This window comes from Macrotis lagotis, chromosome 7, assembly GCF_037893015.1.
Source record: "Macrotis lagotis isolate mMagLag1 chromosome 7, bilby.v1.9.chrom.fasta, whole genome shotgun sequence".
In the NCBI taxonomy this organism is placed as follows: domain Eukaryota; kingdom Metazoa; phylum Chordata; class Mammalia; order Peramelemorphia; family Peramelidae; genus Macrotis; species Macrotis lagotis.
Window position 1 is genome coordinate 128,416,710 of NC_133664.1, and position 18,949 is coordinate 128,435,658.

Sequence of the window (18,949 nt, forward strand, 5' to 3'; positions counted from 1 at the left end):
CCTCTCTCCGTTGCTTAGTGACCTAACCAAGGACCCAGGTTATGTTGACTGAAAAAAGGCATCAATCCAAAGACTGATGAAGTGCATTTTCTCACAATTATATATCTCAAATGACCCATATGTCTTTTCTGAAGACTGGCCCCATAGTGGTCATTAAGTTATTGTTTCTATGGTCCTTTGATTGAATACAATTACTTGGGGGGGTGAGGGGGAGTGTGGGACACCTCTGTTTCTGAATTCAGGAAATTAATTGCATCTTGCATCGGTTCACTCCGGCCCCCCAATTTAGAAAGCCTCTAATCGTTCCTCCAAATAGAAATCCGATTACTGAGTGTTGTATTAGTTCTTTTCAGTTATTTGACCTTATTTGATTAATTGTTTTTCAGGTGTATTTAGAGCCAGACTTAAGCCGAGGAAGGTTCCTGGTCTGGATTTGTTAGGCAATTGGCAAGCATTGCTTCCTAAATCAATATATCCGGAAGATTGAACCTTTGTCTCTTCAATCATTTCACCTGCCACAAATGCGAAGACTGTATGACCACTTATCAGATAGATGAGATTCTTATTCAAGTCAAGTAAATGAGTATTTATTAAGTATCTATCTATTATATGCCAGACATAGGTGGACCAGATGATCTCTGAAGTCCTTTCCATCTCCTCGTTTCTCTGATTTTATGGTTGTACAAATGAGTTAACCAATAGTGAGTTTCTTATGTCTAAATTCCATTTGTTTAATTAGTAGCCTCCTGATCCTTACATAATTTTACAAATTTCTCTACTCGAAAAAGATTTCTGAAAATAATTTGCTATAATGTGTCATTATCATCATCACTGTGATCATCATTATTATTATTATTAGGCATGATGTAAATCAGGTACATGTGAATTTGTTCTTATGTCAGTTCCACTGCCAAACAAGCAATCATAGAAACAGAACTCAGGCAACCTAGAATCACTGAATTCAGGTGGCTCTGCCACTAATCTGTGATGTCAGCGAGGTGATGCAGCTGATAGAATACCAGGCCTAAAGTCAAGAAGACCTAACCAGCTATGTGATCTTGAGCAAGGCACTTAACTGTTCTCTGCCTCAATTTCCTTATCTGTAAAATGGGAATAATAATAATACCGACCTCCGAGGATTGTTGTGAGGATCAAGAACTGGCATATAGTAAGCACTACATGAATGTTAGCTATTATTGAGTGACATTGGACACATCATTTTTACCATCAGGCATTCAATTTCCTCATCAATGAAATGAGGGGTTTAGTTGTTAGGATCTCTAATCTCTTCCAGTTCTAAATCTTAGAATTTTTTTTAATCCCTCAAGAGAATTAGGGCAAAATTTTAGATTCATAGGGTGGAGGAATAAGCCTCTCAAGTAGAAAGAGGCATCAGAAAAGCCTAGGACCTTTCCTGACATTAGCTTTATTATCAAAGACATTAACCCCAGTACAAAAGAAACATTGGTGAAAGAAAACCCTCCTGGACTTGAGAGAATACAGGGAAAGAGGAAGGTGTTAATGGTATTGCCAGGATCCAAGCCTTGTTTGGATAAAAATGAAATCTTTTTAATGTTCCAACAGTGTTACATTCATCTGGGAAATATGAGTATAATTCATAGAAAACCAAGAGAAAGATCATCTTGGCTTTAAAAAAGAAAAAAGAAATCCAAAACTTTAAACTAATTTTATTAGAGGAAAGGAACCTAAAACCCCAACACAAGAATCCAGTGCAGTTCAGGATGATTAACATATCCAGAGATATACAGGTTAAAAAGATAATCTTTAAATAAACTGCTACTTGCCAACAAAAATGTCATTAAATAAAAAAAAGTCATTTATTTATTTTTCATATTTACAAAAATAATGCCTATTTCTTAAAACTATTTGGGATGATATTTTGATACTGATACTTAGAGTGGGAAAGGATGTTTCAAATTGACAAGTGTATTTGGGAAACACTGCACAATTCAGTCTATTGAATACCATTGAACAAGTTGGCATCCTCTTTATGAAGTGATGCTTGAATTCTTCTACAGTTCTTATTCTATCGAAGAGCCTCTGGGACTTCCACCTACAAAATAAGGGATTGTTGTTCTCATTAAAATACATAGTACTACTAATAAAAAAGCTATCATCTATTGTAGAAATTTATGGGTATTCTCTGATCAAAATACAAATGTAACTCCCTTTCTAGAATAATGATGCTATTGGAAAATTGTGTGTTATTTCAGTTTTGGGGGGGGCATCAAATAATATCAATTTAAATGTACCTATTATTTAAAAGGTCATTTTTATGAAAGGAAGAATCATTTCGAAATGTTCATTATCAATCTGATTTATCTATTTAGGAAGTAAGCATTTTTACAATAAAGAGTTTTCTTTAAAAAGGGGCTTTGGGGACATACTGAAGCTGAGTTAGTGAACAAGCAATAGGCATATTTCCCAACTGGAAATGTGCTTAGTGGTGTTCTATGTTCCTCATATCCAGCTGGTATGTCTGCTCTTGCATACTAAAATATTTAGAATATTAAAAAGTATTTTGGGAAGTGACTATGGTACCATCATGCAATTGAGGCCGACTCATCTGCTAATTCTGTGCCCAAATGCTGGTTCTCAGGTTACTTACCCGCCTTAACTGTCTTATACTGCTTCCCCGAATTTCATCCATGAGGCTGTCATGAGCTGACCTCTGTGGGGTGGAGGGTCGTGAACTTTCTTCTGTTTTCTTTTCCTGAATTGACCTTAATGAATTTTTTATCTCTTTCAATATATTATTGGGTTGTTTTTTGAGCTTTTTCCCTTTTTTCTTTTTCTGTCCATTTTGCAATGCCCTTTGGGCATTCTCCTGTTGTTTGATTACTTCTGCAATGTTTCGGGTTATTAACTTTTTCTCTGGGAGGGGAGGTGGGGGAGGGGGTGGAGGAGGAGGTAGTGGTGGCATATGAGGAGGAGGAGGAGGTGGGGGTGGTGGTGGAGGAGGAGGAGGAGGAGGAGGAGGAGATGGAGCCGCCGGAGATGGAGGTCGACTTCTTACAGATTGGACTTTCTTAGGCAGTTTTGGAGATGACCAAGGCGAATGTCTAGGGGATGCATAAGGTGAAGAGCCAGGAGTTCCCCTCTGCCAAACTTTGGTTCTTAAGTTGGATCCCCCATCATACCCCTCTTGCTGCTTTTGTTCCTGCATCCGTTTCTGCCTTTGTTTGTCCATATTTCTTGTCAAAATACTTGTCATGCTCATTCTTGGTCCAGCAAGTTCAAAGTGATAGCCTAGCCTCACGAGTGTTGTATTCTCCCTCAGTAGTTTGACAATCTCCATTTCGACCTGACTGCCCATGATATGCCTTTGGTTGTGAAATCGCAGTTCTGTCAGAACTGGATTGTCTTGAAGGGCCCGCATGATAGCCAGAATCCCTTTTCCAGTGATGAAATTTGACTCGATGTTGACACTGGTTATGTGCCGGTTGACCTTGAGCATCTCTGCAATTGCAATGGCAGCGCTGTCATCAGCCCGCGTATTGGACAGGCTGAATGTTTTCACCATCGTGTTGTCCTTGAGGGCTTCAGCAAAACGGGTCAGATTTGGTGTTGTGATATTTTCAATGTTGTTCAGGTTGACCTCAGTGGTGTTGGGATCATTGTTCTTCACCCTTTCCAAAGCATCCTCAATAACAGTGGGATTGCCACAAGGGTGAATGGCAGTAGGTGATTCTGTGTTTCTGCCACTGTGGCCATTAGTTAGGTTTATGTTTTCGATTTGACTCTTAAATGTCTTTGGCTTAGGGCTATCAGAACGGCTCTGTACACAATTCACAGTTCCCTGACAATTCTCCAGGACTTCAGGCTTCTTTTCTGCTTCATCTTCCTCACTTTCTTCTTCCTCTTCTTCCTCTTCTTCCTCTTCCTCCTCCTCCTCTTCAGTATAAACCTCTTCAGAGACTTCACTGTTGCTTTCTGTAAAGATGAGTTCTTCCTCACTGTCCTCTTTGTTTTCTTCTGTACCCTAGATAAGAAAGGCAGGTGTGAGGATTAAATAGTAACTATTAGTTTTGTTTTCATATTATCCATAGCTCAATAATGCTCAGAATTGAGTTGGTTGGTGATAACAAGACAACACAATCTCTGAAGGTCCTAAATAAGATAACTGTGACAATTTACACAAGGATTACTATCAAGATTTTAGTGCTAATACATTCAATGGTACAGGCTTTTCTCTTGATTCTACCAATTTCTTGAGCTCTTATCTCTTGGATCATTTATAATATATCAGATTTAACCATCCTTTAGGAACTGACACCCCCAATTTATTCCAAAAACAAATAGACAAGCAAGCAAAAAAATGAAAACAAACTGATATTGATCACCTAAACCATGTGATAGCAAGGACTCTATGAATTTTAAGGGATGAACATTAAATTTTGGAGAGGCTTTCCAATTCAAAATGTGAATATTCCCTTTCCCATATCAATTTAAATGAGACCTGAAATGTAGCAAAGATAGATACATTGCTTTTACTTCATTAGAATAGAGAACAATTAATTAGTTTGGAAAATAGACTAGTTTTGATTTTAATCACTAGGACATTTTTATATAAAGGCCAATACAAAGAACTTGTTCATCAAAAATATTATTCATAATAAAGATATGCTTCATTTGTATAGCATTTTATGACTTTCAAAAAACTTTCACATAGGATATTGGAAAACTGAGACTTGTAGTGACTTGCCCAAGAATGTTGGTTGAATAAAATGTAGCTCTTGAGACTCAGTCCAGTGCCCTTCTCACCATGCTGTATTACAATGGTATTACATCACTGGGATAATGAGTAATGCTTTGAGGGATGTAAAAGTACAAGTTGTGATCATAAAGAAGTGATTATTTTGTTAGAGTTTTCTTAGTTCTTGGAGCAAAATCACCTTTCATTTAAAAATATATATATGTATGCATGTATATATAATCCATGTTTTTATTTCCATATGTACATATATGTATATTTATATTTCTATATATACATGTATGTATATGTATATATATGTGTGTATATATACAAGTCCTTATCATATATTACCTCAATTAATCAGGACTAATGCACTTCTTTCTCATTGTTCTGTATAGCAATCATAGAAAAAAAAATACAGAGATTTTACTTTGTAATTTTTGTTTTTACCCAGACCTGTGATTTCATCAAGTCTATAAAAAAGGAGACACAAATTGAAGAAGTATAGATGTTGTACCTAAATCCTAGTTCGCTTTTAAACTTAGAACTGTATGAAAACTTGGGACATCTTATATATATGCATATATATATATATATATATATATATATGTATATGTGTGTGTGTGTGTGTGTGTGTGTGTGTGTGTGTATGATTTTAGAGATTTGCCTGAGACATTGAAAGATTCAGTATAGAGGCAGCTAAATTACACAGCGAATAGCACGCTAGGTCTGGTGTCAGAAAAACTTGAATTCAAATCCAATATGAGATATTTAGTAGCTATGTGACTCTAGGCAAGTCACCTAAATGCCTCCTGCCTCAGTTTCCTCAACTGTAAAAATGGAGATAATAACAACACCTACCTTATAGGGTTGTGAGGACCAAATAAGAGAGCTTGTGCTCTTAACAGTCTTTGATACATGATAAGTACTTAATACATGTTTGTTCCTTTCCTTTCCAAAAAACTTGTCCCTAGTCATATAGCCAGTATGTATAGGATAGAGGACTTGCACTCAAGTCTTCCTGTTTCCAAGTACAGAACTCTTTCCAACATCTTTTCAGTTCAATTCAACTTTTCAGTTACTATGCTCACAATCCTTAAATCTTTTATAGGGAAATGCTCAGAAATAAGTTTTAACTCTGCTTAACTTTCCATATATTTGGAGAAAACTATAGGCCTTAACAATAGTATAAAAAAAATTAACCAAATTCAATCTGATAAACATTTATTAATATTTATCAATGTGACATGTATTAGATTAGAATGGAAAGGGATGGGTTATTATAGAGGTTCGTTGGCTTTATTATTCTAGATACAGGTATAGTATAAGGCACAAAAGGTAGACAGAAAGTCACCAAGAGAGGATTCATTAAGAAATATTCACTGATTAAGCATAATATACAAAGCACCAGACTAACTTCAGGAGATCCAAAAGAAGAATAGCATATTCCCAGTTCTAATGGAGATTGCCATTTGATAGACATTTTGATGGTCACTTTACTGGGGTACCAGATAGTGATACAGGTAACAACATTGTCCAAGAAGGATTGGGATCCAGGCAAAAAGCAAGACTGAAAAGTGTGGTGGATGCAAGGACAAATCTTGCAAGACTGATAGCATTCAAGTAAGTTGGAAAAATGTTTCTTTCACAACATGCAACACCCAGTCATTATATGTAATCAAGGATGTTGCTGAAGATTCATCTTTGTCATTTGGAAAATAAAATTTTATTTTAACCATCATTTAATTGTGGTAACAATTAGAGTAATGAGGGCACCATGCTTTTAGTGACCATATTTTTCTAGTGATCTTGTACCATGAGTCATAAGATACCAGTCTCCAAAGTACTGAAATTGAGAATCACCAAAGAGCATGGAGGGCATGAACATATTGCAAACAAATGGAGAATGAGGAACAAGTGGCATGCATAATGATATGGCAAGAGCAAGGGATAATTGATAGTCCACGTTTTCCATTGGTATCTTTGAAATGTCATAACAATATAATACCTTCAGCATGTTGGGGAGACTCCCACTCGCTAACTCAAAGGAAAATGTGATGAAGAGTCAGACAGAAGGATCAGATGTGCTTAAGGCTGCAATCTGTATCATTGAAGAGCATATCCATATTTGGATGATTTAGATTATAGATTCAGTGAAATATTTTATTAAAGGTAGGGGAACAAATCAGTGAAAAAAAGAGAATTGAACAAGTGAAACATTTTAAAATTTACTTAAGAGAAATGATTCAATTCACACATGTATATGTGTGAGCATGAATATTCACATACTCAAGCATGTGCATATAATACACATGTATACATAAATACATGATAAATATATGCACACTCATATATATAAATGGTCATATTCACATATATATATATATATATATATATATGCTTTAGAAGATTGGACACTAGAATTGGAGTTTTGTTATCACTTATTTAATCTTTTCTACAAGTTAATATTGCTAGACCTCATTTTTCTCACCTGAAAAATGAGTGGGTAGATGAGGTAAACTCTAAGGTATCTTCCAGTTCTAATTGTCAAATAGTTCAACATTAGAGACTGATATGATTTTATTAGTGGAGATGACATTAAAGAAGAGACCTTATCTTCTACTTTGCTGCTATACTAAGGATCATGGGACCTTTCCATCTGACTTGTACCAGAAATATTTTCTATATCTGTTTTCTCTCTATTAGAATGTGGTTTGTTTTTTTTTTTTTGAGAGCATGGCCTTATTTTTCTATTTTAACCCCAAGTACTTATCACAGGCTGTATTTACAATAAAAACTTAATCTTTCCTTCTCTCATTCTTTCCAGTAGAGAGAACACAGAGTTTCAATTCTTCTAAAAGAATTGAAAAAATTCATTTCTAAAAGAGAAATTTGGACTAAATGATCTCAAAGTTTCCTTCTGTTATTCTATACTGGTGGGGCCAATAACTCATTAGCTTTGTGTAACTGCTATTGATTTGATTTCTATGGCAAGGGCTGGACATTATGGCATCATGGTCTTTACTTGGCCCACAGGCTTTCACCAAATTGTGGTATAGGCTTTCTGGAGTGGGGAACTGAAGGGCCAGAAATGAGAATTACAGATGAAAGTAGGGCCTATTGTGAAGACAACAGTTTCAAGAATGGTAGAAACCAAGAAGATGAGCTAGTAAGGGACATCTGAAATTTTGTGCCCATTTCTAGGATCTGTTTTGGCTACCCCCTCTTGAATTTGCCACAAGGTGCCATTAGACAGGTCCATCTATTGAAAGTTCCAGTCTTAGATACTTGTGGGAATTAACAAATAGATGACAGACTTGTCTTAGAATTAGAATAAGAAAGTATTTTCTAAGAAAAAAACATCCTTAATGCCATATGTGTGTATTTATCAGCCGACCTTTTAAGATATACATACACATTTTAAACTTCCTTCATATTGGGCCAGATATACTATATATGCTAACAACTACTTTCCTCACTAGCTTCAATCTTGTTTCTCATGTCTGATAGAGACTAGTAACAGTCAGGAACAGGGAAAAAGAGAAACATGCTACTAGTCTATATCTATTTTAAGCAGCAATATCCAGGGCAGTGAGAGGATCAGAGGTAAGGAGGATCTGTCATATATAAACAAAAACTTCCAAGAGAAATAACAGGATAAGAGTTGTCCTAATGGTGAGAATAAATTAAAACCTGGATATTTATATAAGAAAAAATATTGAGTCATTTTACAACTCATTATTCAGCCGAATTTAAAAAGATCATTTAAGGAAGATTGCCATTACTAGGTATTTATCAAGGACTGACAATAGGTTGTAGAGAATATAGTAGAAAATGGTAGAATAAGCCACTGTTCCTTCTTGATAGTCCTGAGCTATTTAAACTGTATCAAGTTCAAGCTGTTCTCTATTCCTGGAATGTCCTCCCTGCCCCTCCTTGATTGTTGAATTCCTATCCAGCTTGTAAAGCCCAACTTAATATCCACCTCCTCTTGGAAGGCTTTAGAGAGGTAGTGTGGTGTAATGTAAAAAACACTGTATTCAGAATCAAAGTACTTGGGTTTGTGCCCTGGCCCCTCACCCTACTTTGCTGGATGATTGCTGGCACGTCTTTGACTCCAGTTTTACTCTTCTGAAAATAAGGATAATACCTAATTCTTTAATAACAGTGTGCAATATTGTCATCACTTGCTCCCAAATGGTCATTATTTTTTCTCCCAAGTGTTCATGCTTTTTTTATTTTTTCACTTCTCTAATGCTCACTTTAAAAGATTATATGTTGGGGCGGCTAGGTGGCACAGAGAACAGAGCACTGACCCTGGAGTCAGGAGTACCTGAGTTCAAATCCGGTCTCAGACACTTAATAATTACCTAGCTGTGTGGCCTTGAGCAAGCCACTTAACCCCATTTGCCTTGCAATTAAAAAAAAAGATTATCTGTCATGATTATATCTGTGAGTCATCACATTCATCTTGAACTATGAGCTACATGGGGTAAAGGACCAAGTCCTGTCTTCACATTTCACTTCTTCTAGTGCCAATACAGTGCTCAGGACAGACTATGTATGTAATAAATACCTCAAATTATTTAATTGAATTGGATGTATCAAGTATGGAAGGACTTTGAACAAATTAAATCTTAATCTTTCTTGTTTGCAAGTCTTCTATCTTAAATATTTTGATATTCCTAAATTAATCTACTTTTCTTTCTTTGGTGAGTATTCATTATATCTTCAATCACTTCCAACAATTATTTTCCACGTATCACTTGAAAGTAATAGACAAATTGCTTTTCTATGTTGAGGTATCCTTCTTTATTCCTTGCTATTTTATTTGCCCCCAAATCCCATAGAAATACTGTCTTCACTCCCTAAATCCCTCTTGCTATCCTTTTTAGCAATCCACTATGAAACATTTGGGATTTGCTTTGACATAATGTCCTAGATGAGAAGAGTTACTTACATATTTATGTTTCTCTTATTGTTATGTATTTCGAAGAATGTTTATGGATTAATTATAAGGAGGCATTTTATGTATATGATAGTCTGGGATTAATTCTAGCTCTTTTAAGTAGGTTTCCTTTTCTTCTACCCCCAATTTCAACTCAACTGCTTGTTGTTCTATCATTATAGCTTTGTTCCTTTGGGAACCAAAATCTTTGCCTTTAAAAAATCACTAAATTGTGATTGTTACAATCAAAACTGACTTTAGGTACCTGCTAAACCCTTTATATGTATTAGTTGATAGCCAATTTAGAACAAGATTAGACAAAGAACAGGACTAGGTAAGTGGGAACCAGGAAACTGGAAAGAAGTCACAGATACAGAAAGTAAGAGAGTATCATGGCAAAACTTTCTTCTCTCACAATTTTTGCCTGGTGCCCACCTTGTGTATATCAATTCCAGACCATCTGGTGGATCACTTGAGCCCTAAAGAGTGAATTCAGTTTCAGGTCAGGGCATCCTCAGTCAATAAGGGTGAATACACTTTGTTACTGTCCTGAAGTAAGTGTGATGTGCTATACTTAGAGGCTGACCAGCTATTGTTCCTTGTCACTCTTGATATGGCTGTCAATATGACTTTCCTCTCTAGATCTGTTAATTCCTAATACTTCAAAGAACATACTAGTCTGATAACTAAGGTCACCATCTCCTCCTTGCTCTCAGAACTTTGGCTATTCTTCACATGTGATGACAGATGCCCCAATAGAACTCTGAGTTATTTTTTTGTGAGTATGAATTTACATACTCCCACCCTCTCGCGCCAAGAAGTCAGCTGGCCAGAGTTAGAAAAGCATTTGGAATAGATAAGAGATCAGAGGCTCAGACAGGGATCAAAGCTGTGACTGCAATAGTCTTATAAGCACACTGTTGCTCAGTTAAACTAAAAAGTCACTTGTTTTTATTTAGTGTGCCCAACTCTGGGGGTGACCCCACGGACTTTACTGGAGTGATTTGCCATTTCCTTTTCCAGATTGTCCCTATTTTACATATGAAGAACTGAGGCAAATAGGGTTAAATGTCTTGTTGATCAGGGTCACACAGCCAGTAATTTCTAAGATTGGATGTGGACTCTGCACTATCCAGATGCCCTAAAAAAGCCCCACCAAACCTTGATGGAAATAGGTATATAACAGAGAGCCCTAAAACTTCTCTGTTCTTTCCAGTCTCAATCAAAGGAGATTACATTCTTTTGTGTTTTTTTTTACTTGCTCAAGTTCTGGGAGTGGTCATAGAGCAGAGCATGCCAGCCTCACCCCACCCTTGCAGTAGCCAGAATGGCCTTGGGCTAAGCCAGCCCTGCCATGGTTGGATTCTCAACGGTCTCTTGATGCATTGCAACAGATGTGCCTCATACATATCTTTTCATTTATTCAGTATACCCTAATGTGGATAGTATCTAACAGTCACTCTATTAGTACACTGGTTGGCTGACTGTTGGCTCCAAGTCATTTGGTTTTTATATCACTCTGACCGAGCCCAGTTTACAGAATGAAACATAGAGTGGGAGAGCTGGAAGGAACCTTGGAGATTATTTAGCCCATCCCCTTCATCTTACAGGTGAGGAGGATATTGAAACTCTAATAAATTTAGTTAAATGACTTGTTCAAGATCTGATAGTTGGCTAAACAGACCAAGGACAAAAAAAACAAGATTACCTTTACTCATAGACTAGTACTCTTTGCAATAGATATAGCTCAGTGCCTGACCTATGCTAGTTTATAAATTCAAGAGTTGTTTCTGTATGTTCCTTCTAGTTTTGCCACTCCTGTTTTCCTCTGAATGTGTTCCTCCCATCTTACTTGTAAAAAGCCTTTTTATCTACCATCAAGTTCAAGTGTACTAGACAGTACTACTCTGAGACCTCTGTCTTACAAATAATGAACATATTTCCTGGTTTTCAGGAAATGTTTAAGAAAAAATATATTGTCATATGACTATTATATGGAAAGGAACTCTTTAATCAACCCGTCTCACAAAGAGGCATTTCTTGATATGAATAATAACCATAGTTCACCTTGGCTAACGGATTAAAAAAATCTTTACATGTCTTAATTGCATATTACTTTTCCAATGCAGACAAGCTCCTTTTATATCAAGAACAGAATTCCTAGCTTGATTCCTTGTTTCAATCTAAAAGATTTTTTAAGTCGCTGAGAACATAAGACCACAAGGAAGAACTGTTAAAAATTGAAGAGTTTAGGGGAAAAAAACAAAAAAAACAAAGAGGGCCCAGGATGCCTAGTGGAGAGTGCATGCTGCTGTATCCTACCTTATCACACTCCCCTAGCCTCTCTTTCTCCAGAAGCTTTTTGGTCTCTTTCTCCCAGTAGGCCATCAGTGCCTCTCTGCTGAATGTCCCTGTAGGGGTTTTCTCTGTCAGACTCTTTTGCCTTAGTCCCACTGGTACATTCCTATTGGGTTCAATATCTTCCAGCTCCCTCTCCAGCTCCTTCAGCTCCTCTGGTGACAGTGAAGCGAGGAGTTCATCCTCATCAATGGATTCATATTTGCTCAGTTCTCTTCTGTAGCCAAAGGTAGACATGGTCCCCGGTGTGTCAGATCAACAGAAAGTTTGAAGACTCAGGCATACAAGTCAGCCAGAAGTAGGCAGGGACGCGGGCAGTCAGGCTGGCAGTCAGACTGGCTGGCTTCTTTGGTCAGCAACTGGTTCTCAGAGTGGCTGCGATAGCCTTTTAAGAGTAGTGATACAGGGTTATGACAATGCAGAGAGGGGTGAAAGCATGGGCTGTTTTAAGCATCAGACGTCAGCCAGACATTTGAACACAAAGAATGTCTCATCAGTGGTGATTGGAGGTCTTGAAACCAGGGGGTGGGGGAGATTATTGACATAATGATCAAAGCCGTATTTAATTCAGTCTAGTAGTGGTAGGGATACTGTGCCCACCCATCTATCTAATGGAATAAGAGGATATATGTTAGGGAAAGAGAAATGTTGTCCAACAAGGGGGAAAAAATTTATTTTGAGAGTCAACCACTATTGTCACCACAACAGAAATGGCTATTTTGATATTGTTCTAAAGAAGGGAGGTTCACAGTAATCTGAGGATAGTTGTCTTTGATCCTCTGTGTTTTCACTTAGGACTTTGGTGAGGAAAGATCCACTATTTGGTTTTCAATCTAATATCCCCTTAAGGGATTTCTAATCAAGGGCATTTACCCAACAAAATTCCAAAACATGACTATTACTAAAATTACAATGTACATTTATTTCAAAGTGACTTTTTTTTTTTTTTGCCATAGTTCCAGATATGAGATCTTAACCAAATAGAACATTTTCGGTGAGGAGATTCCTTCACCAATACAGATAAACCTTTATTCGACAATTTAAATTTTCAGACAATTGTCTAAGGGCATTGAGAGGGTAACTTGCCCAGGGTTATCCCTAGTAGGTTTAAGAGGTGGCTTACACTTAGGTCTCCTGGACTCGGACTCTTTACCTACCACACAATTATCTGCCTCTCACTTACTTGATTTTATAAATATTCAAAATAATGAGGACTCTTCTTTGGTGTGAAAACTAAAGAAAAGCAAATATAACATTTTTCTCCAGATCTATGTAGGGAACTTCTGGGATGGAAGCTCCCTCTATCAATATAAATTATCTGTAATTTAAAAATCTGCGTAAATTGCCCCAGGTTAAGTAGTCAGGCTGATAAAAGGTGGTGGAGTGCCCTGACTCCATCATGGAGTGGAATCATTTAAAGCTAGAAACATAACTCCCGCATTGGGAGGTAAAGGAATCTAGTTGAGTCAGTCCATATAAGAGTAGCATTAATTCTTTCTTTCTCCTAAATTGCAACTTCCTGTCACAGTTTTCTCCCATTAACTTCAATCTGGGCCAGCTTCCCTAGCGCCTCCTCTGGTCAAGCATCCTCCTTGCACAAAATCTGATTGGCGCCTGGCTTCTCTGACGCACTTCCTGTACTAGAGCCAATAAAAAGCCCCGAGCCCTACACGCGGGCCCCAGGCCCCTTACGTGAGTGGCTGCCTCTCGGTGACTTGACAAGATTGACACGCCCGGGAGAAGGAGAAAAGAGGAGTTGCCTGGAGACAAGCTAAGTCCCTCCCTACGCTAGCTAGAGATTCCTGTTTGGTTAGAGCAGAATGAACCGCCCCTTTTGTTCTATGTTTAGTGACTCGGCAATGACCCTTGACCTAAGAGAGCCCCGCTTTTGTCAGGCCTATGACGTCCGTATCAGGTGTTCCCCTCGAGTTCCCACAAATGGCACAGATAATGGAAACATCTACTAGTTTAAAAAAAAAATTTGGCTACAGGAGTGCCTTCACTTGGCCTCAACCTGACCACTTGGGTGGACATTTCTGTCTTTTGTAGCCTCGTCCATCAATAAGTTATCAGGTGCCCACATTTTTATTGAATTTCCATGGAATTTGCGAGATGGATAAAACTTAGAGATTTATGAACAAGGGTGAGATTTCATTGGAATTCTAAGAGTCAAATTTTTAATAAATGAAAACAGAAGAATTATTACCAGTACAATTTACTTTTCACAGAACATTTCTCTTTTCTTTTATTAGAAAATTAAATAGATTTATAGTTAAGGGAGTATGCAAATTCTCTACTTTTATCCAGTACAGTTTACCTTTCATAAATGTTTCTCTTCTCTTTCGTTATCAAATTCACTAGATTTATAGTTAAGGGAGCATGCAGATTCTCTACTTTTATCCAGTACAGTTTACCTTTCATAAATGTTTCTCTTCTCTTTCATTATCAAATTCACTAGATTTATAGTTAAGGGAGCATGCAGATTCTCTACTTTTATCCAGTACAGTTTACCTTTCATAAATGTTTCTCTTCTCTTTCATTATCAAATTCACTAGATTTATAGCTAAGGGAGCATGCAAATTCTCTACTTTTATACAGTACAGTTTACCTTTCATAAATGTTTCTCTTCTCTTTCATTAGCAAATTTACTAGATTTATAGTTAAGGAATCAGGCAGTTTCTCTACTTTTATCCAGTATAATTTGCCTTTCACAATATTTTTCTTTTCTTTCATTGGCAAATTAACTAGATTTATAGTTAAGGGAGTATGTGAATTCTCTATTTTTATTTGAGATCAGTTAAAAAGTTTAATTTACAATTTAAATTGATTTGGGGGATAATGTTTACATTTATGGTTTTTTCCTTGTACTCTGATTTTTGTTACTACTCACCTAGGATTTCTCAATTTGAATGGTCTGTGAGTGACTCCTCTCCTACTACATATTATATTACTTTATTTACTCAGCAAAGTCAGTGTGAAGTTACTTAATTCCCAAAGGATATATCAAACTACCCTGTCTTTTTTTTTTTTTTGAGACTGAGAGTGACCGAATCATATCAGACATTTCAGAGGTTCCAAAGTAGCTTATTACAAACAGGTTTGTTCTTTTTTAATGACTATTTATAAGAATTTTTCATGATCTTATTTTTAAAATAGTCTTATGTATTTTAGTATCATCATTTTTTTTGGCAATCTTATGTATTTTATTTTATATATTTAAAAATGTTAATCAGAGAAGGGGGTCTCAAGGATTTACCAGACTGCCAACCATGTACTTTTATGACACCAGAAAAAGATATATAAACCCATAATTTATGGGGTCCCATCAGTTTTCATTCTCCTTCCCTTCCTACTCCCCAGAACAGTCTGGCTTGTGGGGTTTTTTTTAGGTTTGCCTAATTAGCATTCCTGTCATACAAAAGAATTGATATTTTTTTTTCTACACAATTTGGTGACAAAACAACCAAAATACCCACTGTTTTACCATGCATCTCCATGTTTTCATTACTGTTCATTTTTAAAAATTTTATTTATTTATGGCAGTGGGGTTAAGTGCTTTGCCTGTCACACAGCTAGGCAACTATTAAATGTCTGAGGCTGGATGTAAATTCAGGTACTCCTGATGCTCTATCCACTGCGCCACCTAGTAGCCGCTTCCTGTTAGTTTTTAATGTTGTTTTCACTGGACCTTTACTTTCTTTGAAGTAGTAAAATTCTTCCATTATTGCAGATCATCTACATGCTATATTCTTAGACAATTTCTGAAAGGTATCATGATTTGTGAATGTCCAAAAAGGTAGAATGTGCCAAAGGCACAGGATTTTTGAACTCTGAGATCAGCCTTCTCTCTGTCTTCTCCCAGACCCTCTCATGCATGCTGATGATGTTCAGTGAATATTAGTAAATAGTAAAAATTGCATTATTTTGGATTTTAAAGTTCTTCTTAAGACATAAATCTATAAAAAATAATGAGGGCCATACAAGTTATTTACAGAGTTTTCTAGCAGGGTCCTTTTGTCTAAGTAGCTTCTTCTCTCAACTTTTTTTTTCCTTTCCCCATAAAAATATAACTGGATTAGAGTTTCCAATATAGCACCACAACTATCATAATTAAACATACTTCATAACCCCAATTTCAGCCATCCACTGATCAGAAAAGAGATTGCATAAGGATTTATGGTACAATCAAGAAAATCCACTGCTATTACTTGAAAAAAACCTTAAAAACACATGCCTTCTTAGAGCTATATGTGTAAACCACAATGAGATAGCTGTATAAATGTTAGCTCTCGTCACTCCTTCACTTAAATGCTATTCCTGTGCCTCATCTTGCAGTCACTTATCCTTGGATTCCTGAAGGCAATACTAGGTCCCACCATGCTGAAAAGACTTTAAATGTTTGACCTGATTCAACAAAAACTTATTAAAAGCCTACTGTGAGCAAGACACTGTTCTAGATGCGGGGGTTACAAAGACACCAGTAAAACATTCTTATTCTCGAGAAGCTTATACTCAACTGGAGGAGAAAAGGGAAAGTGCAAGTCTGATCATAGTTGTAGCCCTTCAATGACTACCAAATTTTCTCATTTGGAACAAGCCCAACATCAGAAAGTTGCCCACCAAGAGTGAACTTTTACACAATCTTTGACTTAAAGGTCAGCTGCCAAAGATTATTGATCTATTATCATTTGAGGGAATATTCATAACAGTGAAAATCATAAATCCTTGAGGTATGGATATAGTATAACCATATGAAGGAGAGCATTCTTTTTATAATTAAATCAGATAATCACTTTTCTTTTGGATGAATGTTCAATTTACCAGGTCTGTATTTTAGAGGAAACATATCTTAAAACAGAGTGCAAGAATTCAGTCTACATTTTGTGTGGTTGATAGGGAATAACGAACATTTTTCTCTCTCCCACCCTCCCAAGTTTCCCTCAAAATCCAAATATCTTAATATCACTCCTAAGTTGACAATAAAAAAATTTCATTAACAAATAAGTAAACAATTTGATCAACCTGTTGCATAAGATAACCACTTACTTATCTGAATCATACCAAACAGAAGAGAGAAAAGGAATGTAGTGAGAAGAAAAATACTTCCTTCCTCTACTTTGTATGGTCTTTGCATTGAGAAAATAGAACATCTTCCACAAGTCTCAGATAAGAATTCTTATTTTTAAACAGTCATATTTTTGAGTTTTCTGCTCCCTTGAGTGAAATTCCATTAATCAAATTTTCACTAAAGATGTTTCAGTTTTTAGTCTCTAGGTATCTTAAAACTTTTCATATGAAATGTTCGAACTTGTTTTTTCATGTGCAATGAGGCAGCTGTAAAACGCTGGGCCAGTCATTTAACTTCTGTTTGCCTCAGTTTCTTCAATTGTAAAATGGGAGCAATAATAGCACCTACTTCCCAGGGTTGTGAGGATCAAAAAAGATGATTTTAAAGCACTTTGACCATGCCATGCACATAGCTACATGAATGTTAGTTGTTTATTATTATTATCATTATTGTTGTTGTTGTTGTTGTTATTTTGAAAACTGACCTAGAATCAGAAGATGCTGGTTCAAGTCCCAATTCTTATGTTTGCAGTGTCTGACTTTTGAGAAAATCACGTAAATTTTCAAAAGTTTCAGTTTCTTCACCTCTTAAAATAAGTTATATTATTTACACTATGTAATTGTGAGGATAGGATGAAAATTTTAATCCCAACATTCAGGTGCCTATTATGAATAGAGATAGCATTGTAAAGTGCTAGGGGAGGTTCAATGTATAAACATGACATGGTCTCTGCCCTTCTAGAATTTGCAATCTGTTGGAATGGATAGCAAACAATGTTATTTTCATATTAAGTATATTTATCTTTGTTATATATTGGCAGTTATATCACCTGTTGTTATAATTAGCTTGTTTTAAGCCCAGAGGCAATATAATGATCCTAAGGTCCATGTGATTCCCTCTGCAGTTTCAGATGTCTAGATGTCTATATTAGAGGAAAAGTGATGAATTCAATCATGTTTGCTCTAATCTTCAGGTAAAGCAAAATTTCTAATATTTAGACAGACATTTAGCCCTCTGCTTATATCAATCAATCAATCAGTAAATGCTTATTAAGTGTCTACTGTGTGCCAGAGACTGTGCTAAGTATCTATATTTACATATAATGTTCTAGAAGATAGTATGGTATCTATAAGTAGACTAGTCCTAGGAGGGGAAGTTGGGGAAAGAATAGACCTGTGTTTACAACTTCCTTTAGTCCTTGAGTAGGTGGACATGCTGGCGACTCATCCCCATCTTCTTTCTTTAGGTTGTTTTTTTTTTTTTGTAAGGCAATGGGGTTAAGTGGTTTGCCCAATACCATACAAGCTAGGTAATTATTAAGTGTCTGAGGCCGCATTTGAACTCAGGTACTCCTGACTCCAGGGCTGGTGCTCTATCCACTGTGCCAACTAGCCGCTCCCTCCCATCTTCTTTCTTAAGATACCTATAAAACCAATGGGCTCTCTTTAAAATCTCCCTTTTCTGACACAATTCAATCTATTTCCTCTTTCTCCTTTGATCACGCAGGGATTCCAGTTCTTAGCTGTTACAATCCTGCTTCTTCCTCTCTGTTTCTAGACCCTCAAAATTTTTTTTTTTTGGTTTAGAGATAATGTCTCCCTTTTATACAAATATTTTAGGGTTAACTAATTCTCTCACTTTGACTGATTTTGACTTTGATTGAAAGTGGTGTACAGATCCTGTTCATCCTGGTTCATATCTGATTCAATCAAGATATTTTTGTCTTTTGGATACCTCAAGAGAATTACTTTTAATTGGGTAGGATAATAAATGGAGTTTTACCCTTACACTCTGTAAGTACATTGGAGAGATATAAAATAAATTTCTATGTGAGGTTTGAGATTGAAGATTGTTATTA

At 36.4% G+C, this 18,949-nt stretch overlaps 1 protein-coding gene across 1 annotated transcript; it reads right to left on the reverse strand.

The window, feature by feature from the left end:
• Positions 1–1,668: 1,668 nt before the first annotated feature.
• Positions 1,669–12,432, reverse strand: LMOD2 (leiomodin 2). The gene is made up of 3 exons (XM_074193798.1): positions 11,988–12,432; positions 2,630–4,003; positions 1,669–2,074 (listed from the first exon to the last, which is right to left on the reverse strand). The coding sequence occupies exons 1-3, from the start codon at positions 12,258–12,260 to the stop codon at positions 2,048–2,050; spliced, it is 1,674 nt and encodes a 557-aa protein (XP_074049899.1). The 5' UTR covers positions 12,261–12,432; the 3' UTR covers positions 1,669–2,047.
• Positions 12,433–18,949: the final 6,517 nt, after the last annotated feature.